The 23,148-nt window shown below is 44.1% G+C and overlaps 1 protein-coding gene across 1 annotated transcript; it reads right to left on the bottom strand.

Moving 5' to 3' along the window:
- Positions 1-1,978: 1,978 nt before the first annotated feature.
- LOC124033742 (aquaporin-9-like) lies at positions 1,979-22,232 on the bottom strand. Its single transcript, XM_046345960.1, has 6 exons — positions 21,879-22,232; positions 20,337-20,463; positions 13,854-13,991; positions 13,521-13,639; positions 9,805-10,022; positions 1,979-3,218 (listed from the first exon to the last, which is right to left on the bottom strand). The coding sequence occupies exons 1-6, from the start codon at positions 21,993-21,995 to the stop codon at positions 3,056-3,058; spliced, it is 882 nt and encodes a 293-aa protein (XP_046201916.1). The 5' UTR covers positions 21,996-22,232; the 3' UTR covers positions 1,979-3,055.
- Positions 22,233-23,148: the final 916 nt, after the last annotated feature.

Here is a 23,148-nt window from a genome sequence, read left to right as displayed (position 1 = left end):
GACTTCAGAAGAGTCCTCTGACACTCGAGTCTCCCCTTTCCATAGAGTGACCACTTTATGCTGATGTTTGCTGTATTTTGGCAGTTACCTGTGTCCTGAGACCCCTGCAAGTAAACTGGATAGACACAGGCTGTGTCAATCATCACCTGTATTTGTGATTTAAAGGGAGATGGATAGGTAGGATGCTACCAGTTGAAACTGAATTTAAAGAGTTATTTTCTCTGTGAGTACAGTATGTGAGCTGGCATGAGCCACTGTGAGGGTCCTAGTGCTCTGTCTGTTATTCATACATACAGTGAGATGAACTCTGCAGAGGGGAGGCAACAAACTGGGCTTAAAGAGATAGCTAGATAGAGAGAGAGAGAAATCATGCCTCATCTAATCTCCATGACATTACATAAGCATTTCCGATTGCTGCATTTTTATAATGTTTTATTCACTCCACACTGCGCTGGGTGACTAAGTGGTTGTACTTAGTGATCGTGACCGGTTTTCTGGCCTGTTATTTTTAGGATTGTATACGGGTAATATTGAATACCTTCCAGTTACTACCTTCCAGTTACACTTATCAAATCAAATCAAATGTATTTATATAGCCCTTCGTACATCAGCTGATATCTCAAAGTGCTGTACAGAAACCCAGCCTAAAACCCCAAACAGCAAACAATGCAGGTGTAAAAGCACACCATTCCAGTTCTAGTGGACCACAGTGGTTAGTGACAGTTTCTCATTGAATGTGTGTTACTTCCCTTAATCAGTAAACCATTCATCATGTGGATTGATTGATCAAGACAGACTATGAAAGAAATACACATCAAATATTTATTTTTGTCAAATTTACATTACAGTTGTATAAATTACAAAATGACCTTCACAAATAAGTAACTTTTATCAAATAGCATCTGAGAAAAATTGTGTGAGTAAAAGTGCCTTTTATCATTTTTTAAAAGTCAAGTGAAGCAACAGAAAAACAACAGCCATAAAACATTGTACTCCTCCAAAGGTTGAATCTCAGGAGAATCAAGCTAGCATCATGTAGTCATCCAATGGTTGAATCTCAGGAGAATCAAGCTAGCATCATGTAGTCATCCAATGGTTGAATCTCAGGAGAATCAAGCTAGCGTCATGTAGTCATCTAAAGGTTGAATCTCAGGAGAATCAAGCTAGCATCATGTAGTCATCCAATGGTTGAATCTCAGGAGAATCAAGCTAGCGTCATGTAGTCAGGAGAATCAAGCTAGCATCATGTAGTCATCCAATCCAAAGGTTGAATCTCAGGAGAATCAAGCTAGCATCATGTAGTCATCCAAGGTTGAATCTCAGGAGAATCAAGCTAGCATCATGTAGTCATCCAATGGTTGTTCAGGAGAATCTCAGGAGAATCAATGGTTGAATCTAGCATCATGTAGTCATCCAATGGTTGAATCTCAGGAGAATCAAGCTAGCATCATGTAGTCATCCAAAGTACATGTAGCAATTTCTTTAAACAAAAACGAACTACAACAAGAAACTACAGCAACTAAACCACTAAGTAACAAAGGTGTAAAATAATAGAGAAAATCATTTCTAAAGAGCTACATTTTCCCCTACGAATTATATCTGGTTCAGTAGTAAGCCACATACAGGTTATAAAATGCTATGTGTTTCATTGTTGAAGGCTCTTCTGGGAATAGGGAACGAGTGTTCCTCTGCCCAGCGCTGTTCCTCTGCCCACCCATGGCTAAATAACATCACTAAGATGGAAGGACTTGGTTCATTTGAGTGTTTTTGTCTGAGGGCTCTATTCTTGAAAGTTGTACTGATGTTATTCTGTTATTGTCCAGTTCACTATTAGTCATAGTGTAGGAGTTCCTCAGTGGTTAAATCCTAGTCACATCATTGGAGGAATAAAGTAATGATTACGATAAACAAATAATTTTTATACATTCCCATATGGCCATTGGCCAGTGGGGTAAACTATCTCTCATTGGACTCTTCATACAGTATATTGTTTATTAAAACATGTCCATGCTAGGTACTGTAGATACTAGGCTTCCCTACTCATGCTAGGTACTGTAGATGCTAGGCTTCCCTACTCATGCTAGGTACTGTAGATACTAGGCTTCTCTACTCATGTTTCTATGAAAATGTGTGCACATGACAGCAGGAATGTTATATAAGAGGAAATAAAAGTCAGATAAAAATCATTTAGAAGTGATGCCGTGTCACGATACACAGTTCTGTGCTCAACGAGAGAGAAAGAGTACACACAGAACGGTGGGAGGCTCATTTCACACACATTGTCTGTTTTTTTCTGCACTCTAAAAATAAAAGCTAGGAAAAAAGAGCATTTCAAAGCACAAATATATAGATGTGTGTTAGCTATAGCACACATGCAGTGATGAGGCTGTGTGTCGCAGCAGGCAGAGCGATTCACATAACTGTAACAAATAGATGGATGAAGTGAAGCAGAAGACACTCCAAAGAGCATACCATTAAACTAGCTCAATAACAAAAAAATATACACACTTCCATCACAGAAACTGTTACTGGCTATTTTCTATGTTGTTAATAACATTTGCCATTAATGTGGTTAATAACATTTACCATCAGCTCTGCCTGAAAGATGGAAAATAATGAGATGGTTTCAAATTTGGCAAATTCCTCCTGCAATGAAAAATAGCCCCTATACAAGAGATGCAATATAAATTATTAAAAATCACTGTACTCAGGAACTATCCTCAGAGTCGAATGGATAGTCTGAAAATCTGATGATGATGTCATGGGCTAGTAAACATGCCTGAGATCTCAGCTTGTGATTGTGAATTTAACATTACATACATCTTTTCATTTTTTATGTGTTGGCTCAACTGGCATTCTTTCAGCAGACCTGTCCATGAGAGTGCAGAGACTGAGACCTGACCTCAGGTCCCTTAGACAGAGGAAATGACTCTAGTGCAAGCAGAGAAGGTTGTGTCAAGTGTGGCCTCATTGAGGTGAATGTTTAGCCTGTTGAGGGTTAAAGGGGTAGGAAGCTGCCAAGCCTCAGTACCATTGGTGCTCATGGCCTCTTTGTCTAACTCAGGGTGACCATCTCGTATTTGTCCTTGACGTTGTTCTCCCCCTGTTTCTCAGGCTCGGCATGGTGCAGCTCGATGAACAGGAAGTAAACGGCGGCTCCCACCACTCCTCCCACCATGGGCCCCACTACTGGGATCCACCACCAGCAGCCTCCAGCACTGCACAGACAAGAGGAGATATATATACAGGGGTTCAGGAGTTTACATTTGACTTTATAGTGAGTAAGTTAAAATAAACATTTAATACCAAATACACGGGGTCTACAAAACATTAGGAACACCTGCTCTTTCCATGACATAGACTGACCAGGTGAATCCAGGTGAAAGCTATGATCCCGTATAATGTCAATGGTTAAATCCACTTCAATCAGTGTAGATGAAGGAGAAGAAACAGGTTAAAGAAGGATTTTTTAAGCCTTGAGAAAACAGGGTTTGTGTATGTGTGCCATTCAGAAGGTGAATGGGCAAGACAAAATATTTAAGTGTCTTTGAATGGGGTATGGTAGTAGGTGCCACGTGCACCAGTTTGAGTGTGTCAAGAACTGCAACACTGCTGGGTTTTCATGCTCAACAGTTTCCTGTGTGTATCAAGAATGGTCCACCACCCAAAGGACATCCAACCAAGTTAACTCAAGTGTGGGAAACATTGTAGTCAACATGGGCAAGCATCCCTGTGGAATGTGTTCGACACCTTGTAGAGTCCATGCCCCGACGAGGGTGTGCAACTCAATAATGTTTTGTACACTATCTACAGTGTAAATAGTGGTCACCCGCGTTAAAGGGACAGTGCAGTCAAAAACATGATTTACCAGTTTTTTTAATGATATCTCCACACTATGAGGTTGAAATAACACTGAAATTGTGAAAATTATTATAATGCCCTTTAAGAGTAAGAGCTTATTGAAAAAATGCTTGGAGTTTCAGCCTGTTCAGGTGGGATGGAGTTTTTGGCCGACAGCATTAAATCATAATCTGATCTAATTATTCGGAACAATGACCAGTTGTCTTGTACTTGCATATGTATCCTCCTAATTTGAAGGGGTAAGCAGGGATCATCCTATCCGCCAATCAGGGATGTGTATGAAAATATATTTACATTTGTATCAACATGCCCACACAATCAGACAGCATAATTGATAGCGAAAGGAGGCTCAGGGTAATAAATTATACAAAATATATTTGCTGTTATTTTCATGAAATAAACACACACAGTGATTTATTAGACATACAGTGACATTGACAAAGACTGCATGGGGCTTTAAAGCAACCCAGGAACGTGACATGGTCTGGGGTACGCTAATGTACATTACACAGGAGGTTGGTGGCACCTTAATTGGGGAGAATTGTCTGGTGGTAATGGCTGGAGCGATAATCAGTGGAAGGGTATCAAATACATCAAACACATGGACCATTCCATTTGCTCTGTTCCAGCCATTATTATGAGCCGTCCTCCCCTCAGCAGACTCCACTGGTACATTGGGAGCAGATTCCACTACACCTTTTGTTTATTTATACAGTAAGACTCCCTGGATAGGCTCCCTCTAGTCTCCACCTCTCACTACTCTACTCTCTCTATTAATCTGCCTACTAGTCTATTGATCCGACTATACATAAAGTTGATCTGTTCCTACTGCCCACCAATCCGTTTCTATAAATGCCTAATTCTAATTGTGCTTTACAAATGTTCTAGTTATCTTAATAGCGGGTAATAGTCAAACTCCAACCTAAACAACTCTCTGCTACTGTAGCCTACGTAGTACATGTCCTGATTCTGTTCTGAACTGAGCGCTTGCTCACCTCAGGGCAACTCCCTGATAAAGATTAGCCTCCCTCTGCTAGTACTGACTGGTTGGACCCTGTGGGCGAAAGGAAAGGGTCTGAATTACCAGCACTGACATGACAAGGCCCAGGTAGGAAAATAGACAGCGTCTGAACAGGCTGTCTTTAGCTGCTAAATTACCAGGGGGTGGATGCAGACTACAGGACTGGTGGATTAGGGTGTGTAATCTATGGGCAGAGCCAGGTTGACTAACCATATCCCATAATCAGGCCTGATGACAGACAGACACACTGGGTCACACGGGGAGGTCTCATGGACATGGCCCCCTGCCAGCTCTTCCTACTGATGTCAAAGGAAAGTGCCACTGTACCTGGTCCTATTGCGTTCAGTTTCCTTACAGAGATTCAGTGGTTGTAATGTATGGTGGATGGAATGTAAGCTATATATCCTACTATCACCCTTATACATCTCTATCTTAACATCGTGATTACAGCTGTGTGTGCTGCTAAAATGTCTGAGATTTAAGGAATGTATTTAAACCTATATTTCAAGCGGACAGATTACTTCAAATTTGACAGTATGATGTAAATCTCAGGGCTGCAGGTTTATGTGTGCATTAGAGAGAACTAATCTTAAATGTATACGTATATAGATAATCTCATATAGACATAGGATCTTAATTTGAGTCAGTTTGCTACAGATGGAAAGGAATCCTGCAACAACAGGAAATTATAATTCATGGACATTTTTGTAGGGGTTGATACATTTTTAGAAATATGGGCGTAATACAGTCTTTAATCTCAAAGTGGAAATTACAAACTTTAGAAACCTTTTTAAACTTCAAATACACTACGATTTTTAAATGTCCTGCATTGCAGGAGAGTTCTCCTACAACAGGGTGATCAAATTAATATTCTACATCAGTATGCGAAACATCTGGTAAGATGTAATGTGAACACAGTATAAAGTAGAGGGTCAAATACTGTATGTCTGTCACGTTCACTGTCTTCAAACTCCCTGTTAAAGATGAGCCAAGGCGCAGCGTGCATGTAATTCCACATATTTTAATAAAGTGAAACTTTCACAAAAAAAACAGGTAAACAGAAACCAAACGTGACGCAACCGTGGCGCACACAAACACACAGAAAATAAATAATTACCCACAACATTAGGTGGGAAAAAGGCTGCCTAAGTATGATTCCCAATCAGAGGCAACTATAGACAGCTGCCTATGATTGGGAACCACACTCGGCCAAAAACAAAGAAATAGAAAACATAGAATGCCCATCCAAATCACACCCTGACCTATCCAAATAGAGAAATAAAACAGCTCTCTAAGGTCAGGGTGTGACAGTACCCCCTTCCAAAGGTGCGGACTCCGGCCGCAAAACCTGACTCTAAAAGGGAGGGTCCAGGTGGGCATCCATCCTCGGCGGCGGCTCCGGTTCGGGACGTAGCCCCCGCTCCGCACGCTGATCCCTCCGCTTCTGTGGAACCGGACTGTGGTTCATCACCGGAGGCTCTGGATTGGGAACCCCCGCTGGAGGCGCCGGACTGGGGACCGTCACTGCAGGCTCCGGACCGGGGACCGTCGCTGCTGGCTTCGGACCGTCGTTGCGAGCTCAGGTCCATGGACCGTCGCTGCGGGCACCGGTCCATGGACCGTCGCTGCGGGCCCCGGACCGGGGACCGTTGCTGCGGGCCCCGGACCGGAGACCGTTGCTGCAGGCTCCGGATCGGGGACCGTCGCTGCTGGCTCTGGACTGGGGACCGTCGCAGCTGGCTCTGGACCGGGGACCGTCGCTGCTGGCTCTGGACCGGGGACCGTCGCTGCAGGCTCCGGACAGGGAACCGTCGCTGGAGGCTCCGTGCCATGGATTATCACTGCAGGCTCTGGGCCATGGATCATCACTGGAGGCTTTGTGCCATGGATTATCACTGCAGGCTCCCGGCCATGGATTATCACTGGAGGCTTTGTGCCATGGATCATCACTAGAGGCTTCGTACGTGGAGCCGGAACAGGTCTCACCGGACTGAGGAGACGTACTGGAAGCCTGGTGCGTGGAGCTGCCACAGGGCTTACCAGGCTGGGGAGACATACTGGAAGTCTGACACAGAGACACTGCCTGTGAATGCTCACTGGAGACACAGCGCGCATCACCGCATAACACGGTGCCTGACCGGTCACATGCTCCCCATGGTAAGCACGGGGAGTTGGCTCAGATCTTAACCCTGACTCCGCCAATCTCCCCGTGTGGCTCCCCCCCAAACATTTTTGGAGCTGCCTTTTGGGGTTCCATGATCGGGTCTTGTCCCCTGCCATAATCTCCTCCCCGGTCCAGCTCGTCCCCCAAGTTGGCGCACGCTGCTTGTTCTTTTTAAGGTGGGTAATTCTGTCACGTTCACTGTCTTAAAACTCCCTGTCATAGATGAGCCAAAGCGCAGCGTGCATGTAATTCCACATCTTTTAATAAAAAGTGAAACCTTCACAAAAAAAACAGGTAAACAGAAACAGAACGTGACGCAACCGTGACGCACACAAACACACGCAGAAAATAAATAATTACCCACAACATTAGGTGGGAAAAAGGCTGCCCAAGTATGATTCCCAATCAGAGACAACGATAGACAGCTGCCTCTGATTGGGAACCACACTTGGCCAAAAACAAAGAAATAGAAAACATACAATGCCCACCCAAATCACACCCTGACCTAACCAAATAGAGAAATAAAACGGCTCTCTAAGGTCAGGGTGTGACAATGTCAACGTTTCCCACCCCAGTATGGTACCCCCAACCATTGCACGCAATTGTTCTATTTCAGGTCCAGCACTCCTGATTCAGCTTGTGATTTAACCAACCAGCCCCTTGAATCAGGTGTACTGTGCTAGTGTTGGAATAGAACAAATATGTGCAAACATGGGCTCCCCAAAGTGCATATTGGGAAACTGTTGACTGTGGCCATTAGATCAGACAGTGCCATCTACTGAAAAGAAGTCTATAGTGCACTGACAGCGAGGTCCTTCATATTTATTTATTTTTAAATTAAAATTGAACCTTTATTTAACCAGGTAGGCCAATTGAGAACAAGTTCTCATTTACAACTGCGACCTGGCCAAGATAAAGCAAAGCAGTGCGACAAAAACAACAACACAGAGTTACACATAAACAAACGTACAGTCAATAACTTAATAGAAAATCTATGTACAGTGTGTGCAATTGTAGAAGAGTAGGGAGGCAATAAATAGGCCATGGAGGCGAAATAATTACAATTTAGCATTAACACCGGAGTGATAGATGTGCAAAAGAGCAAGAGGATAAGTAACAATATGGGGATGAGGTAGTTGTGTGTGCTATTTACAGATTGGCTGTGTACAGGTACAGTGATCAGTAAGCTGCTCTGACAGCTGATGCTTAAAGTTAGAGAGGGAGATATAAGATTTTTACTATTTGTTCCAGTCATTGGTAGCAGAGAACTGGAAGGAAAGGCAGCCAAAGGAAGTGTTGGCTTTCGGGGTGACCAGTGAAATATACCTGCTGGAGCTTGTGCTAAGGGTGGGTGTTGCTATGGTGACCAGTGAGCTGAGATAAGGCGGGGCTTTACCTAGCATAGACTTACAGATGACCTGGAGTCAGTGGGTTTGGCAACGAATATGTAGTGAGGGCCAGCCAACGAGAGCATACAGGTCGCAGTGGTGGGTAGTATATGGGGCTTTGGTGACAAAACGGATGGCACTGTGATAGACTACATCCAGTTTGCTGAGTAGAGTGTTGGAGGCTATTTTGTAAATGACATAGACGAAGTCAAGGATCGGTAGGATAGTCATTTTTACGAGGGTATGTTTGGCAGCATGAGTGAAGGAGGCTTTGTTGCGAGATTGTAGATTTCATTTTGGATTGGAGATGCTTAATGTGAGTCTGGAAGGAGAGTTTACAGTCTAACCAGACACTTAGGTATTGGTAGCTGTCCACATATTCTAAGTCAGAACCGTCCAGAGTAGTGATGCTAGTCGGGCAGAAGGGTGCGGGCAGCAATCGGTTGAAGAGCATGCACTTAGTTTTACTTGCATTTAAAAGCTGTTGGAGGCCTCGGAAGTACCAGGGACCCAACGTACCAGGGACAGCTTTGAGGACGGATGGCAGAGAGAGGGAGTCTGCCTCTGGCAGTAGGACACACAATGGTGCCATTTTTCTGTTATATGAAGCATGGAATATTTATGTGCGGAGAAAGAATCTTACTCTGCCCGCTCACATCTCCAAGCCTTCACATTTATCTTACGTGACTCTTCTTTAGCCCAGCTCTCATTGTTAAATAACTGCTTGTGAATTGCTTCCCCCAGATTTCTCTGGGTACTATGGTAGTTTGCATGGCAAAGTACAGACATTGTAACTAATGACATTTTTCTGTTATATGCGGCATGGAATATTTATATGCGGAGAAATAATCTTACTCTGCCCACTCACATCTCCAAGCCTTTTTGAAAATGCAGGAGATGCAAGAGGTTGCTAAAATATTGATTAAGATTGTCAGAAGAGCAGAGATAGAGCGATAGAGCTGCACACTCCTCCTCTTCCTGTAGGAGAGAAGGAGGCCAGGCCACTGGTATTCACTCCCATGTTTCTCACACTGCGTGCCTAACTCCCAGCCACTGCTGGGGAGGAGGACTGAAAAGCAGAATAATGTGCCTGCATCTCCACTTGGCATGCCCAGATCAGAGAGGGGCTTTCCTGTCACACACACACATACTCTGTTTCTGCGTCTTTATGAATCTTTCAATGTTCTACTGTAAAGTGGGCATGGGCTGTTTGATTTTTTTGGAGAAGAAAGCACATTTTCAATTTCAAAGGGTTTCAGGGCAAAAGGCATCTAACAATGTTTGTGAAATTCTACTGTACTTATGGAGGCCATCCAGCTCACATTTGTGGGACTTGTCTTCTCTCTAGTATAAGCATTGTTGGAAATTACCGGAACACCTCCATGCCCCATCCGGCCACAGCAGTGAAGAGCCTTGGGCCCAGGTCTCTAGCAGGGTTGATGGGATAGCCACAGTTGAGTCCCATGGACACTCCGATGGCCATGATGATCAGGCCAATGCACAGTGGCTCCATCCCTTTAGGAGCTCCAATGTTCTTCCCATCAATAATGGCCAGAATGCACAGGATCAAGGCAGCTGTTCCTATCACCTGGAGACAAGGTATCAACCATGAGTTTGAGATAGCAATGATCAAAACAGATAATTGACAGACATACAGATGTAGGATCTTAATTTGAACTAGTTTGCTACAGCAGGAAAATAATCCTGCAGCATCAAGAACTAACCCTTTAATTATGATCTACATTATAATTAAAGGGTTAATTTGCCCAAATTACAAAATTACATATTGATTTACTCAACCTGTAAGCAGTCTATGGACAAGGTATGACAGCAGTCCACGCATTGGTTTAGATTCCCTGGCAGTGGATAGCATTTGGAAACAATGCCAACAGCCTTTTTAAACAATGAATACACTGCACATTTGCATTTCCTGCAGTGCAGAACAATTCACAGCAACAAAAGTGTGATCAAATTAAGATCCTACATCTGCATTCAGTATATTCATGATCACTACCAAATGAACCATTTGTAGCTACTGCTCATGCTGCCACTGTGATGCCTCCACCAATATTGAAAAGACAGCCTCTCATAATAGCATAACAGTGTAGCTTTTTATGTAATGGTAGATTATAATAGGAGTTGGATACCAGATAGTGACAGGGGGAGAATGGCTTGTTGTTATGGTCTGGGTTTTATAATGACTGTCTGTGGCCAGAAGGACTAATTTGCTGTGATGACCTGTGGCCTTCACTTCCTTTGCCTAAGCCTATAATGGGGCTTCCCCTTTCCCCTGGATGAAGGATAGATGAGGCAGCTTTGAAGTCTTTTGAACAGTATCCATATGGTTATATATTAGGAGCAAACCATATTTTGGGTTAAAAATACTCAACAATTGCATTTATTACTGTTCATAGAGGGGAAAACAATTGCTTGAATGTTTGCTTCTATTAAACCAGTTAATGGTTAACTGCCTTGTTCAGGGGCAGAACGGCAGATTTTTACAGTGTCAGCTCGGTGATTCAATATAGCAACCTTTCGTTTACTGGCCCAATTCTCTAACCACTAGGCTACCGCGCGCGTACCACACACACACACACACACACACACACACACACACACACACACACACACACACACACACACACACACACACACACACACACACACACACACACACACACACACACACACACACACACACACACACACACACACACACACACACACACACACACACACACACACACACACACACACAAAACCAGGGTTGGGCTGAATTCAAATTGAAGGCAGTCAATTTAGGAAGTAAACTACAATTACAATTAAAAATCATTTATTTTCAAAGACTTCTCAATAAACTGAAAAGTAAAGCTATTTATATTAGAAGTTTTTAAAATCCTTAATTTACTATACATTTCACTGCCTTCAATTCGAAACCAAACCTGCATGTGCACACTCAGCTCTTGGGTATTCAACACAGATGGTTGTTTTTGCTCAGCCGGTATTGCTCACAATATATGCATGAGAGCAACAGCTGTTCCGGACGACTGTGTGATCACGCTCTCCGTTGCCGATTTGAGTAAGAACTTTAAACAGGTTAACATTCACAAGGATTACCAGGACGCATACTCAGATCATGCGCTGACCAGCTGGCAAGTGTCTTCACTGACATATTCAACCTCTCCCTGACACAGTCTGTAATACCTACATGTTTCAAGCAGCCCACCATAGTCCCTGTGTCCAAGAATGCCAAGGTAACCTGTCTAAATGACTATCACCCCGTACCCCGTGTCGCATCTGTAGCCATGAAATGCTTTGAAAGGCTGGTCATGGCTCACATCAACAACATCATCCCAGGCACCCTTGACTCACTCCAATTCGCATACCGCCCCAACAGATACACAGATGATGCAATCTCTATTGCTCTCTACACTGCCCTCTCCCACCTGGACAAGAGGAATACAGTGCCTTGCGAAAGTATTCGGCCCCCTTGAACTTTGTGATAATTTTGCACGCCCAGTTTTTCAGTTTTTGATTTGATAAAAAAGTTTGAAATATCCAATAAATGTTGTTCCACTTCATGTGTCCCACTTGTTGTTGATTCTTCACAAAAAAATACAGTTTTATATCTTTATGTTTGAAGCCTGAAATGTGGCAAAAGGTCGCAAAGTTCAAGGGGGCCGAATACTTTCGCAAGGCACTGTATCTATGTGAGAATGCTGTTCAATGACTACAGCTCAGCATTCAACACCATAGTGCCCTCAAGCTCATTACTAAGCTAAGGACCCTGGGACTGAACACCTCCCTCTGCAACTGGATCCCAGACTTCCAGACGGTCAACCCCAGGTGGTAAGGGTAGACAACAACACACTCGCCACGCTGACCCTCGTGAGACCTGGCAGTGAGGTGCCAGGACAACAAACTCTCCTTCAACGTCAGCAAGACTAAGGAGCAAATCATGAACTACAGGAAACAGAGGGCTGAGCATGCTCCCATTCACATCGACGGGGCTGTAGTGGAGTGAGACGAGACCTTTAAGTTAATCAGTGTCCATATCACTAAGGATCTATCATGGTCCACACACACCAACACTCCTCTCCTCTTCCCCTTCAGGAGGCTGAAAAGATTTGGCATGGGCCCTCAGATAGAGAGCATCTTGAATGGCTGCATCACCGCTTGGTATGGCAACTGCTTTGCATCAAACCACAAGGCGTTACAGAGGGTAGTGTGTACGGCCCAGTACATCACTGGGGCCGAGCTCACTGCCATCCAGGACCTCTATAGCAGACGGTGTCAGAAGAAGGCCCTGAAAATTTTCAAAAACTCCAGACACCCACGTCATAGACTGTTCTCTCTGCTACTGCATGACAAGCGGTACCGATGCACCAAGTCTAAATAGTTAGTTCAACAGTTAACCAATTAGCTACCCAGACAATCTGCATGGACCCTTTTTGCACTAACCTTTTTGACTCATGACATCTGCTGCTGCTACTGTTTATTATATATCTTGTTGCTTAGTCACTTTATTCCCAGCTATATGTACATATCTACCTCAATTACCTCATATCCATCGACTCGGTACTGGTACCCCATGTACATAGCCAAGTTATCGTTACTCATTGTGAATTTATTATTACTTTTATTATGTGTTATTATTTTCCTATTATTTCTCTCTCTCTGCATTATTGGGAAGGCTTAGTTACTTACATGCACATGACTGATCTAAATGCATTCGGGAGACCGAGGGGCGCAGTGCTAGAGGCGCAACTACAGACCTGGGTTCAATCACAACCGGCCGTGATCGGGAGTCCCATAGGGCGGTGCACAATTAACCCAGAGTCGTGCAGTTTAGGGTTAGTTTGGCCAGGGTAGGCCGTCATTGTAAATAAAAATGTGTTTTGCCTGGTTAAATACATTAATGCTCACATGCACATTGACTTATATTCATACTATTACACATGTACTGTCATGTTCTAGCTCAGGGACTTCAAACATAAATCAGGGTGTGTGCCTGTGCGGCTCATATCATTCAGCAACAAAGAGTATTAGGATATGGTTAGATAACCATTGAGGGTGCATCTCTGACCTGGTCTACGAATCCTCCAAGGACTGAGATGTGCTTGGCAGGGTAGGATGCCCATATATTAGCTGTGGCATTGATGCCAGTAACTTGCATAACTCCTCCTGTGTGTTCCATTAAGGCATCTATGGAAAAGAGGATAGTAGAATTAGCCATTGAGTTTTCCCAATAATGTTAGTGTTAGTAATAACCTATAATGTTCCCACTCCAATAATGATCAACACCTTTCCATTCAAATATCACCCTGGCTAAATGCTATGAATATGGGTTCCATTTAATGAGGATGATGATGATTATGATTATGATGATGGTGATGGACATGATGAGAGTAACACCTACCGTAATACAACCCATAGACAGCACAAGATCCAGCGAAGGCACCCAGGAACTGTGCTGCCACGTAGACAGGGAACTTCTTTATAGGCAGCTTGCCCAGGACCACCATGGCCAGAGAGACTGCTGGGTTCACATGGGCCCCTGGAACAAAGTTAAAACTGGCATTAAAGACAAGGTTCAAGCTTATGTAGAAAGTCTGAGACACATTCATTTGTAACCACTATCCTTATCTAGTGGATTCAGTCATAGACACAATTACGGCACAACACTAGGCGGGGCCCAAGGTGGGGACTGAGGCATTGGGTGACCTCAGCGGGGCAACACTGCTGGGGGTGTCAGTGCGCCCCAAACACTAATCCCCAGCCTTGTTCACTAACTGTGGCCACAACAGGATCTGGATCCTCTGTGTCAGAGTGATCAGATAGTCTGTAATGAAGCAAAGAGGGTTGGAGACGAGAGACTTGTTCTACAGTTTAATTCTTCCTCAGTTCCATTATTCCTCCATATACTACCCGCCACTGCGACCTGTTGTCACGTCCTGATCTTAGTTCACAATCAGAGGCAGATGTCTACCGTTATCTCTGATACTTAGGTAGCCTGTTCCCACCTGTGTTTGTGGGTAGGTGTTTTCTGTTTTGTGTGTCTTCACCTTACAGAACTGTTTAGTTTCGTTCACTCTCTCTTGCTTTGTTGTTTTTTGGTTATTGCAGTGTTCAGTTTATTTATTAAAATTAACATGGACACTTACCACGCTGCATTTTGGTCTGATCCTTCCTATTCCTCATCTGAGGAGGACAACGATCGTTACAGAACTACCCACCACAAACGGACCAAGCAGCGGGGTAACAGGGAGCCGAGGGTTCAGGACTCCTGGACTTGGGAGGATATATTGGACGGCAAGGGACCCTGGGCACAGGCGATATGAGGTAAGGCAGCGCAACAGGCACGAGAGGCAGCCCCCCCCAAAATAAAATGGGGGCGGAGCCAACTCCCCGTGCTTACCGGAAGAAGCGTAGTACTGGTCAGGCACCGTGTTATGCGGTCAAGCGCACGGTGTCACCAGTACGCGCTCAGAGCCCGGAGCGCTATAGGCCAGCCCCCCGCAAGTGCCATGCGAGAGTGGGCATCCAGCCAGGGCGTATTGTGCCGGCTCAGTGTGTTTGGTCTCCGGTACGCCGTTTCGGACCAGGGTATCCTGCGCCGGCTCTGCGTGCTGTGTCTCCGGGACGCTGGGAGGGTGCAGTGCGCCCTATGCCTGTGCTCCGCCCGTGCCAGGCAAATGTGGGCATTGAGCCTAAGGGAGAGGTGTGAGTGGACCAGATCTCCAGTGCTCCCCCACAGCCCGGTTCAACCTGTGCCTGCACTCTGGAGGGTCCGGGCTAAAGTGGTCATCCAGCCTGGAGGAGTGGTGCCAAGGCTGGGCACCAGAGCTCCAGTGCTCCCCCACAGCCCGGTCCATCCGGTGCCTCATCCACGCACCAGGCCTCCTGTAGGTCTCCCCAGCCTGGTGGGTCCTGAGGCAGCCCCACGCACCAGGCTGTCTCTCCGTCTCCTCCTTCCAGGTTCTCTCGCCTGTCCGGCGCTGCCACTGTCTCCTGCCTGTCCGGAGCTGCCAGAGCCGCCCGTCTGTCCGGAGCTGCCAGAGCAGCCCGTCTGTCCGGAGCTGCCAGAGCAGCCCGTCTGTCCGGAGCTGCCAGAGCCGCCCGTCAGTCCGGAGCTGCCAGAGCCGCCCGTCAATTTGGAGCTGCCAGAGCCGACCGCCAGTCCAGAGGCGCTAGAGCCGCCCATCACTCCGGAGCCGCCAGAGACGCCCTTCACTCCAGCGCCACCAGAGTCTCCCTCCTGTCTGGTGCCGCCAGAGTCTCCCGACTATTCGGGGCCCGCGGTAAGGGTCCCCAGTCCGAGGTCGGTGGCGAGGGTCGCCACTCCAGAGGCGCTACATAAGTGGGCCAAGACGTCTGGTGCGGGTCTATGTCCCGCACCAGAGCCACCACCGCGGTGAAATGCCCACCCAGATCTTCTGCATCTTTGGGGGGGGGGGGGGGTTACTGTCACGTCCTGACCTTAGTTCCTTTTTATGTCTCTATTTTGGTTTGGTCAGGGCGGGAGTTGGGCTGGGCATTCTATGTTTTTGTTCGATGTTTTGTATTTCTGTGTTTGGCCTGGTATGGTTCCCAATCAGAGGCAGCTGTCTATCGTTGTCTCTGATTGAGAACAATACTTAGGTAGCCTGTTCCCACCTGTGTTTGTGGGTAGGTGGTTTCTGTTTTGTGTGTCTTCACCTTACAGAACTGTTTAGTTTCGTTCACTCTCTCTCTTTGTTGTTTTTTGGTTATTGCAGTGTTCAGTTTATTCATTAAAATTAACATGGACACTTACCACGCTGCATTTTCGTCTGATCCTTCCTATTCCTCATCCGAGGAGGACAACGATCGTTTAAGCATCAGCTGTCAGAGCAGCTTACAGATCATTGCACCTGTATATAGCCCCTCTGTAAATAGCCCACCCAACTACTTCATCCCCATATTGTTTTTTTCTTTTTTTGCTCCTTTGCACGCCAGTATCTCTACTTGCACATTCATCTTCTGCACATTTATCACTCCAGTGTTAATGCTACATTGTAATTATTTTGGCACTATGGCTTATTTACTGCCTTACCTCCCTAAATCTTCCTTCATTTGCACACACTGTATATAGACTTTTGTGATGTGTTATTGACTGTACGTTTGTTTATTCAATGTGTAACTCTGTGTTGTTGTTTGTGTCGCACTGCTTTTTCTTTATCTTGGCCAGGTCCCAGTTGTACATGAGAACGTGTTCTCAACTGGCCTACCTGGTTAAATAAAGGTGAAATAAATAAATAAAAATGTCATTTTTGCTCAAGGAAGCTCCTCCAAACATGGCATAAATGTTGGCTTTCCAACACTCTGGTCTGATCTGCTGTAGCTGTAAACCAGGCATTGAGGATGAGGGGTGGGTTGAGTCCTGGGTTGAGTTTTAGAGGTACAGCACAAAGGCTAAGCTTACACTCTGCCAACATTGGATTTTCTAAGATGAAAGCACATTGAGTATGACTCATATAACACTCATATTAGCTCATATGCTACAGTGTTCATATTATCCCGGGGCTGAGCATTAAAAGCTTTAATCACTTCGTTGCTCTTTTATGTCCCAATTGTGATGGAAATTACCACGGAAATGTCAAATTACAACTCATCATCTCCCATTACGTAAAGCCTTGCTGAGACATAATGAAACCCTTGATTGATGATTAAAAACCACTCTCCACCTTGCTCAGCATGCTCACCTAAGGCAGCTTGACATTTAAAACGTGATTCCCCCTAATATTATCCCTCTGTGTCATTGTTGCTGCCGAAGCGAGAGGGAGAGGACTCTCCTTGCTTTAATCTCTATGGAATGTACCCAATAAAGTCCCCCTGGACACGAGGACACACAACTCCAGCCTTGTAAATCTAGCCGGCACACTTCATCCTCTGACACCAAGAAGCAGCCAGGCATTAGGAATGGGTAATTGAGCTATTACATATTTCTTCCATTTGCTCTGTGCCTCTCCCCCAGTTCGGGTAATGCTAAATGGTACCCACGTTGAGTCCAAACTGCTATGGAATACTAAGATGATGTTCTCTGCATCATTTTGCCATGTTGCTGAGTCTCTAGTGATGACCTAGGTCTCCACAGTCCATTTCTGTTACTGTGTGTGGACTTTTCCCCAGGACACAAGTCAGGGTGGAGCACACAGGAGAGTGTTAGTGATTCTTGACTGTACTCTTTACTTTCTCCCCTGTGATCTACAGTTGAAGTCGGAACTTTACATACACATAGGTTGGAGTCATTAAAACTCGTTTTTCAACCACTCCACACATTTCTTGTTAACAAACTATAGTTTTGGCAAGTCGGTTAGGACATCTACTTGGTGAATGACACCAGTAATTCTTCCAACAATTGTTTACAGACAGATTATTTTACTTATAATTCACTGTATCACAATTCCAGTGGGTCAGAAGTTACACTGTGGCGTTCTGTATTAGCATCGAACAGCCCTCGTGATATGCAACTTTTCAGGGAAGTTAGGAACAAATATACACAGGCAGTTAGGAAAGCTAAGGCTAGCTTTTTCAAAAATAAATTTGCATCCTGTAGCACAAACTCAAAAAGGTTCTGGGACACTGTAAAGTCCATGGAGAATAAAAGCACCTCCTCACAGCTGCCCACTGCGCACTGAGGCTAGGAAACACTGTTACCACCGATAAATCCACAATAATTGAGAATTTCAATAAGCATTTTTCTACAGCTGGCCATGCTTTCCACCTGGCTACCACTACCCCGGTCAACAGCCCTGCGCTCCCCACAGCAACTCGCCCAAACCTCCCCCACTTCTCCTTCATCCAAATCCAAATCCAGATAGCTGATGATCTGAAAGAGCTGCAAAATCTGGACCCCTACAAATCAGCCGGGCTAGACAATCTGGAGCCTCTCTTTCTAAAATGATCTGCCGAAATTGTTGCAACCCCTTTTACTAACCTGTTCAACCTCTCTTTCATGTCGTCTGAGATTCCCATAGATTGGAAAGCTGCCGCGATCATCCCCCTCTTCGAATCTCACCATACTTTCTCCGCTATGCAATCTGGTTTCAGAGCTGGTTATGGGTGCACCTCAGCCACGCTCAAGGTCCTAAACGATATCATAACCGCCATCGATAAGAGACATTACTGTGCAGCCGTATTCATCGACCTGGCTAAAGCTTGCCATTCCGTCAATCACAACATTCTTATTGGAAGACTCAACAGTCTTGGTTTCTCAAATGATTGCCTCGCCTGGTTCACCAACTATTTCTCCGATAGAGTTCAGTATGTCAAATCGGAGGGCCTGTTGTCCAGACCTCTGGCAGGCTCTATGGGGGTGCCACAGGGTTCAATTCTCGGGCCGACTCTCTTCTCCGTATACATCAATGATGTCGCTCTTGCTGCTGGTGATTCTCTGATCCACCTTAATGCAGATGACACCATTCTGTATACCTCTGGCCCTTCTTTGGAGACTGTGTTAACTAACCTCCAGATGAGCTTCAATGCCATACAACTCTCCTTCCGAGGCCTCCAACTGGCACTACTTCCAAAATGACTTAAGGACAACAAAGTCAAAGTATTGGAGTGGCCATCAAAAAGCCCTGACCTGAATCCTATTGAAAGTTTGTGGGCAGAACTGAAAAAGCGTGTGCGAGCAAGGAGGCCTAATAACCTGACTCAGTTACACCAGCACTGTCAGGAGGAATGGGCCAAAATTCACCCAACTTATTGTGGGAAGCTTGTGGAAGGCTACCCGAAACGTTTGACCCAAGCTAAAGAATTTAAAGGCAATGCTACCAAATACTAATTGAGTGTTTGTAACCTTCTGACCCACTGGGAATGTGATTAAAGACAAAAAGCTGAAATAAATAATATATAATAACATAATAATATATAATATAATATAATATATATATATATATATATATATATACATATATATATGCCATTTAGCAGACGCTTTTATCCAACTATTAACTACTATTATTCTGACATTTGACATTCTTAAAATAAAATGGTGATCCTAACTGACCTAAGACAGGGAATTTGTACTAGGATTAAATGTCAGGAATTGTGAAAAAATTAGTTTAAATATATTTGGCTAAGGTGTATGTAAACTTCTGACTTCAACTGTACCTGACAACATGTTTCAATCAATGAACAGGTGAACATGTGGATGTGAGGACATCCATGGGGGCATAACACACATTTACCCAGACATGTGGGAAGTACATGTTGTCCTTTAAGAGTTTAGTACCTGAGAGCAAAGAGAGCCAGACATTCATGGTCAAAGTTCATGGCAAAGTAAAGCCGTTTCGTCAAAGACAAACAACCATTGATGACCTTTGAGTCCTGCTCACATATTTTTACCCAAAACCCTTTTTAATATTACGATCCTTTAATTTGTCAATTGCACAAAATTTGACCTCTGCTTTTAACCCCTCTGAGACACACATGAGCAGGTTTTTGGAGAGGTGCAGGGGGCTGCCACATTGGGCACCCGGGGAGCTGTTGTTGTGGGGGGTTAAGTGCCTTGCTCTAGGGCAACGGTACACTCTTAAAAGAAAAGGTGCTATCTAGAACCTTAAAGGGTTCTTAGGCTGTCCCCATAGGAGAACCCATTGAATACCTAGTTGTGGCCTTTGTACAGAGGGTATAATGACATAAAATGATATATACAAAAGAAGATATAATGACATAAAAAAAGGCCTGACCTATAAAGTGAGGTGCTGACCAACTGAAAAGTCTCAACACTAAACACACATGTTGTGTTGCAACTTCAATCATACTGCAAAATCAACTTTTTGGGATGTTAGAACACTGTATGCTGGCTATGTGCAGAGTGGACTGTAGAAATGGATGTTGTGAATCAAAAGTTATGTAAAGGAGGTATGGTATTCACCTGACACTCCCCCAGCCACGTAGACGGCCATCATCACCCCCAGAGTGAAGCCGATGTGGATGGTCAGGGGTTCTCCCAGAGCTCCCTTACTCAGCACCGTCTGGGCCACCGAGCCACATCCAAAGAGCTGAGACAGAGACAAAAAACAATAAGCAAAAACATGTTGGCAGGAGGAAGAAAGAGTCGTTGTTTTTTCATTTATAATTATGCACAAAATACTAGTCCTCTAGTTCTACAGCCTTCATTTCTAATTAGATTTCCTTTTAGATCAGTCCGTTCCCCCTGAACTCTGTAAGAAGAATGCCATAGAAGATGTCCCATTTGAAGCATGGGAAATTATCATTCATCCTTTCATTGTTTTATGAGAAGGACAAGTAAATCAAAACAAAAGTGTTGAAAGAATGATTTTGTCCAAAAATAGCTGTTTCTGTTGTGAGGAGTGGATTAGTCCATTTATGTTGTGGCGCTGATCAGGATGACCACTGACTCATTGAAGCCACTGAGACTGAGCCTCAGTAAGCCCAGCCACTGAGCTGTGCCACTCAGACAGACAGGACAGGATGGGGAGGTGAACCTAGAGGGGACAGGTGGAAGGCAAAAGACATGTCAGCTTATTAAGGACCCCTGTAGATTTCACCTTAGTAAACAGTGTTTCCCTCCAAGCTTGGTGATGATGGGGAAATGTGTGTGTTTTTACTGCAGTAATAATGCAGAGAGAAAGAGTGTGTCTGTTAAGGAGAAAAATAGTGAATTGGACCAGGTGGTCTATCTTATGCTAATGGTTTCTCTGTATTCAGTGTAATATAAATCTATTCTCATTCTATATCAAGTCACTGTATTCATTGGCAAGAAGATTGCAATTGATAGGGGGGGGTATGCTTTAAAAATGTATTACATATTGATGCTGTCATATGATGATTTTCAGCCTACAAGCAACATATAGGGTAGACTTGTTCATCAAATAATTAAGCTTTGCGGAAATATAATGGTGTGCAGTATGCTACATAAATTGGGTCGATTTATTCACAGATTAGATACATTCTAAAGAAATGTGAATGTCAAATCACTGTGATGATCATACATCATATGGAATGGTGCATGGTGCATGGTGCATGGTGCATGGTGCATGGTGAATGGTGCATGGTGCATGGTGCATGGTGCATGGTGCATGGTGAATGGTGCATGTCAGTAAAGGTTTATTGTGTTTGATCATGTTTTTATTTATGGCTGAAAACACCAAGCATCCCATTCATTCTCCCCCTCCTATTCCCCACCTGTCATTCTTGCCATTACAACATTCTCTAGATGTCTTAATTATCTCCCAAGTACTTTCTCATACCAGAATTATGGATGAGCACATCAAAGAGAAGCCACATTATCAGGATATATTATCAGCACCTAAACATGTCAAAACATGATTTCCCTGTTGACAGATCAAGTCCCCTGAGAACAATTTTGACACCTTATTACCATATTGTTGCTGCTTTAAAGCAGGCTATTAAATGACAGTCAGGTGATGAGGGGTAGTGTCCACGTACTTACTATTAATACGAATATCCCCAGAAATTCTGCCAGGAACTCTTTGATGATGTCCTTCCTCAGGGCACATTGCTCCTTCATTTTTCTTTTTCCCTCAAGTTCCATATTTCCCGCGGACATCTGATGTCTCAGTCTTGTCAGGACAGACAGTTGATAAGTAGTGTGAGTGTGAGCGTGAGCTTCAGCATGGGCGTCTCTCCGGTAGTTTAGGACGTAACCCCTCCTCCCCTTAGTAGCCTACTACACGTGTATTATGTACACTCGACAGACATGACCTGTTAATCTTTTTCTTTCTTGAAACTGTCCCCCATCACCGTTGGATCTAAGTGCTTTATCTGTCCCCCATCACCGTGCACTCGTTGGATCTAAGTGCTTTATCTGTCCCCCATCACCGTGCACTCGTTGGATCTAAGTGCTGTATTGGTCAATAAGTGTTTGATTGGTCAAACTGACTCCAATGGTCAGCAGTTGACTGAATGTGGACAGTGCGCATTTATACGCGCGAATTTTAGACAGTGTGCTTTTACTCACAACTTGTCTATTTTCGATCAACAAAGTCATTATTTCAAGTTGTAATTATATGGTTGATAACACTGGGCACAAACTGGTTGAATCAACGTTTTAACGTAATTGTGGTGTGGAATCTATGTGGAAAATACATTTGATTTTTTTTTAAAGCAAATAATCTAAACTGTTGTTTTGAGGGTGGAATTTCAACCACAGGATTTTGCAATCATTGTAACGGATTTTCAACATAGACAAACATGGTATTATATATGTTGATTTTGTACATTTGAAACAAAGTCAGATCTTCAAAGTTATAACCACTATCAGAAAAAAAAACTATAAAATGAGCAGCACTTCCTAGTGGAGAGTTGATCAATCTATAGCTATTCATTTGGTCTCCAATCCAGGGTTTTAACCAAGCCCATTTTAGCGTTGATATTTGTCACTGACTACTAACAATGTGCTATTGTGAGAATGATTATTGAGAAATCTCTTAATAACTCAAGTCACTGTTGCTATCGAGTTAAACAGCTATTGTTTCAATTCAACTCAGGGTTCAGCTTAAAATAGACAATAAACAATACATATAGGCCTATGGTTTCAAACTTTGGTTGATTTCAAATGTAATCTTCAAGTTAATATCAACATTTGAAGGAGATTTATCTTCTGCTTGGATAGTTCCATCTGTGCCACTGACTTAGTCCGGCTTTAATTTCAGTTTGTCTACAAATGAAGATATGTTGGATTCATATCTCCATCTCAACCA

This window comes from Oncorhynchus gorbuscha, linkage group LG04 (assembly GCF_021184085.1).
Source record: "Oncorhynchus gorbuscha isolate QuinsamMale2020 ecotype Even-year linkage group LG04, OgorEven_v1.0, whole genome shotgun sequence".
In the NCBI taxonomy this organism is placed as follows: domain Eukaryota; kingdom Metazoa; phylum Chordata; class Actinopteri; order Salmoniformes; family Salmonidae; genus Oncorhynchus; species Oncorhynchus gorbuscha.
The sequence above is the reverse complement of the archived record's forward strand: the minus strand, read 5'-3'. Positions and strand labels throughout refer to the sequence as shown.

Coding starts and splice junctions, on each gene's coding strand:
- LOC124033742 (XM_046345960.1), bottom strand. CDS start 21,995: ATGTCCGCGGGAAATATGGAACTTGAGGGAAAAAGAAAAATGAAGGAG. Junction 13,992..20,336: donor CGTGGCTGGGGGAGTGTCAG/GTGAATACCATA, acceptor ACTTTGTTCCAG/GGGCCCATGTGAACCCAGCA. Junction 13,640..13,853: donor TGTCTATGGGTTGTATTACG/GTAGGTGTTACT, acceptor TCTTTTCCATAG/ATGCCTTAATGGAACACACA.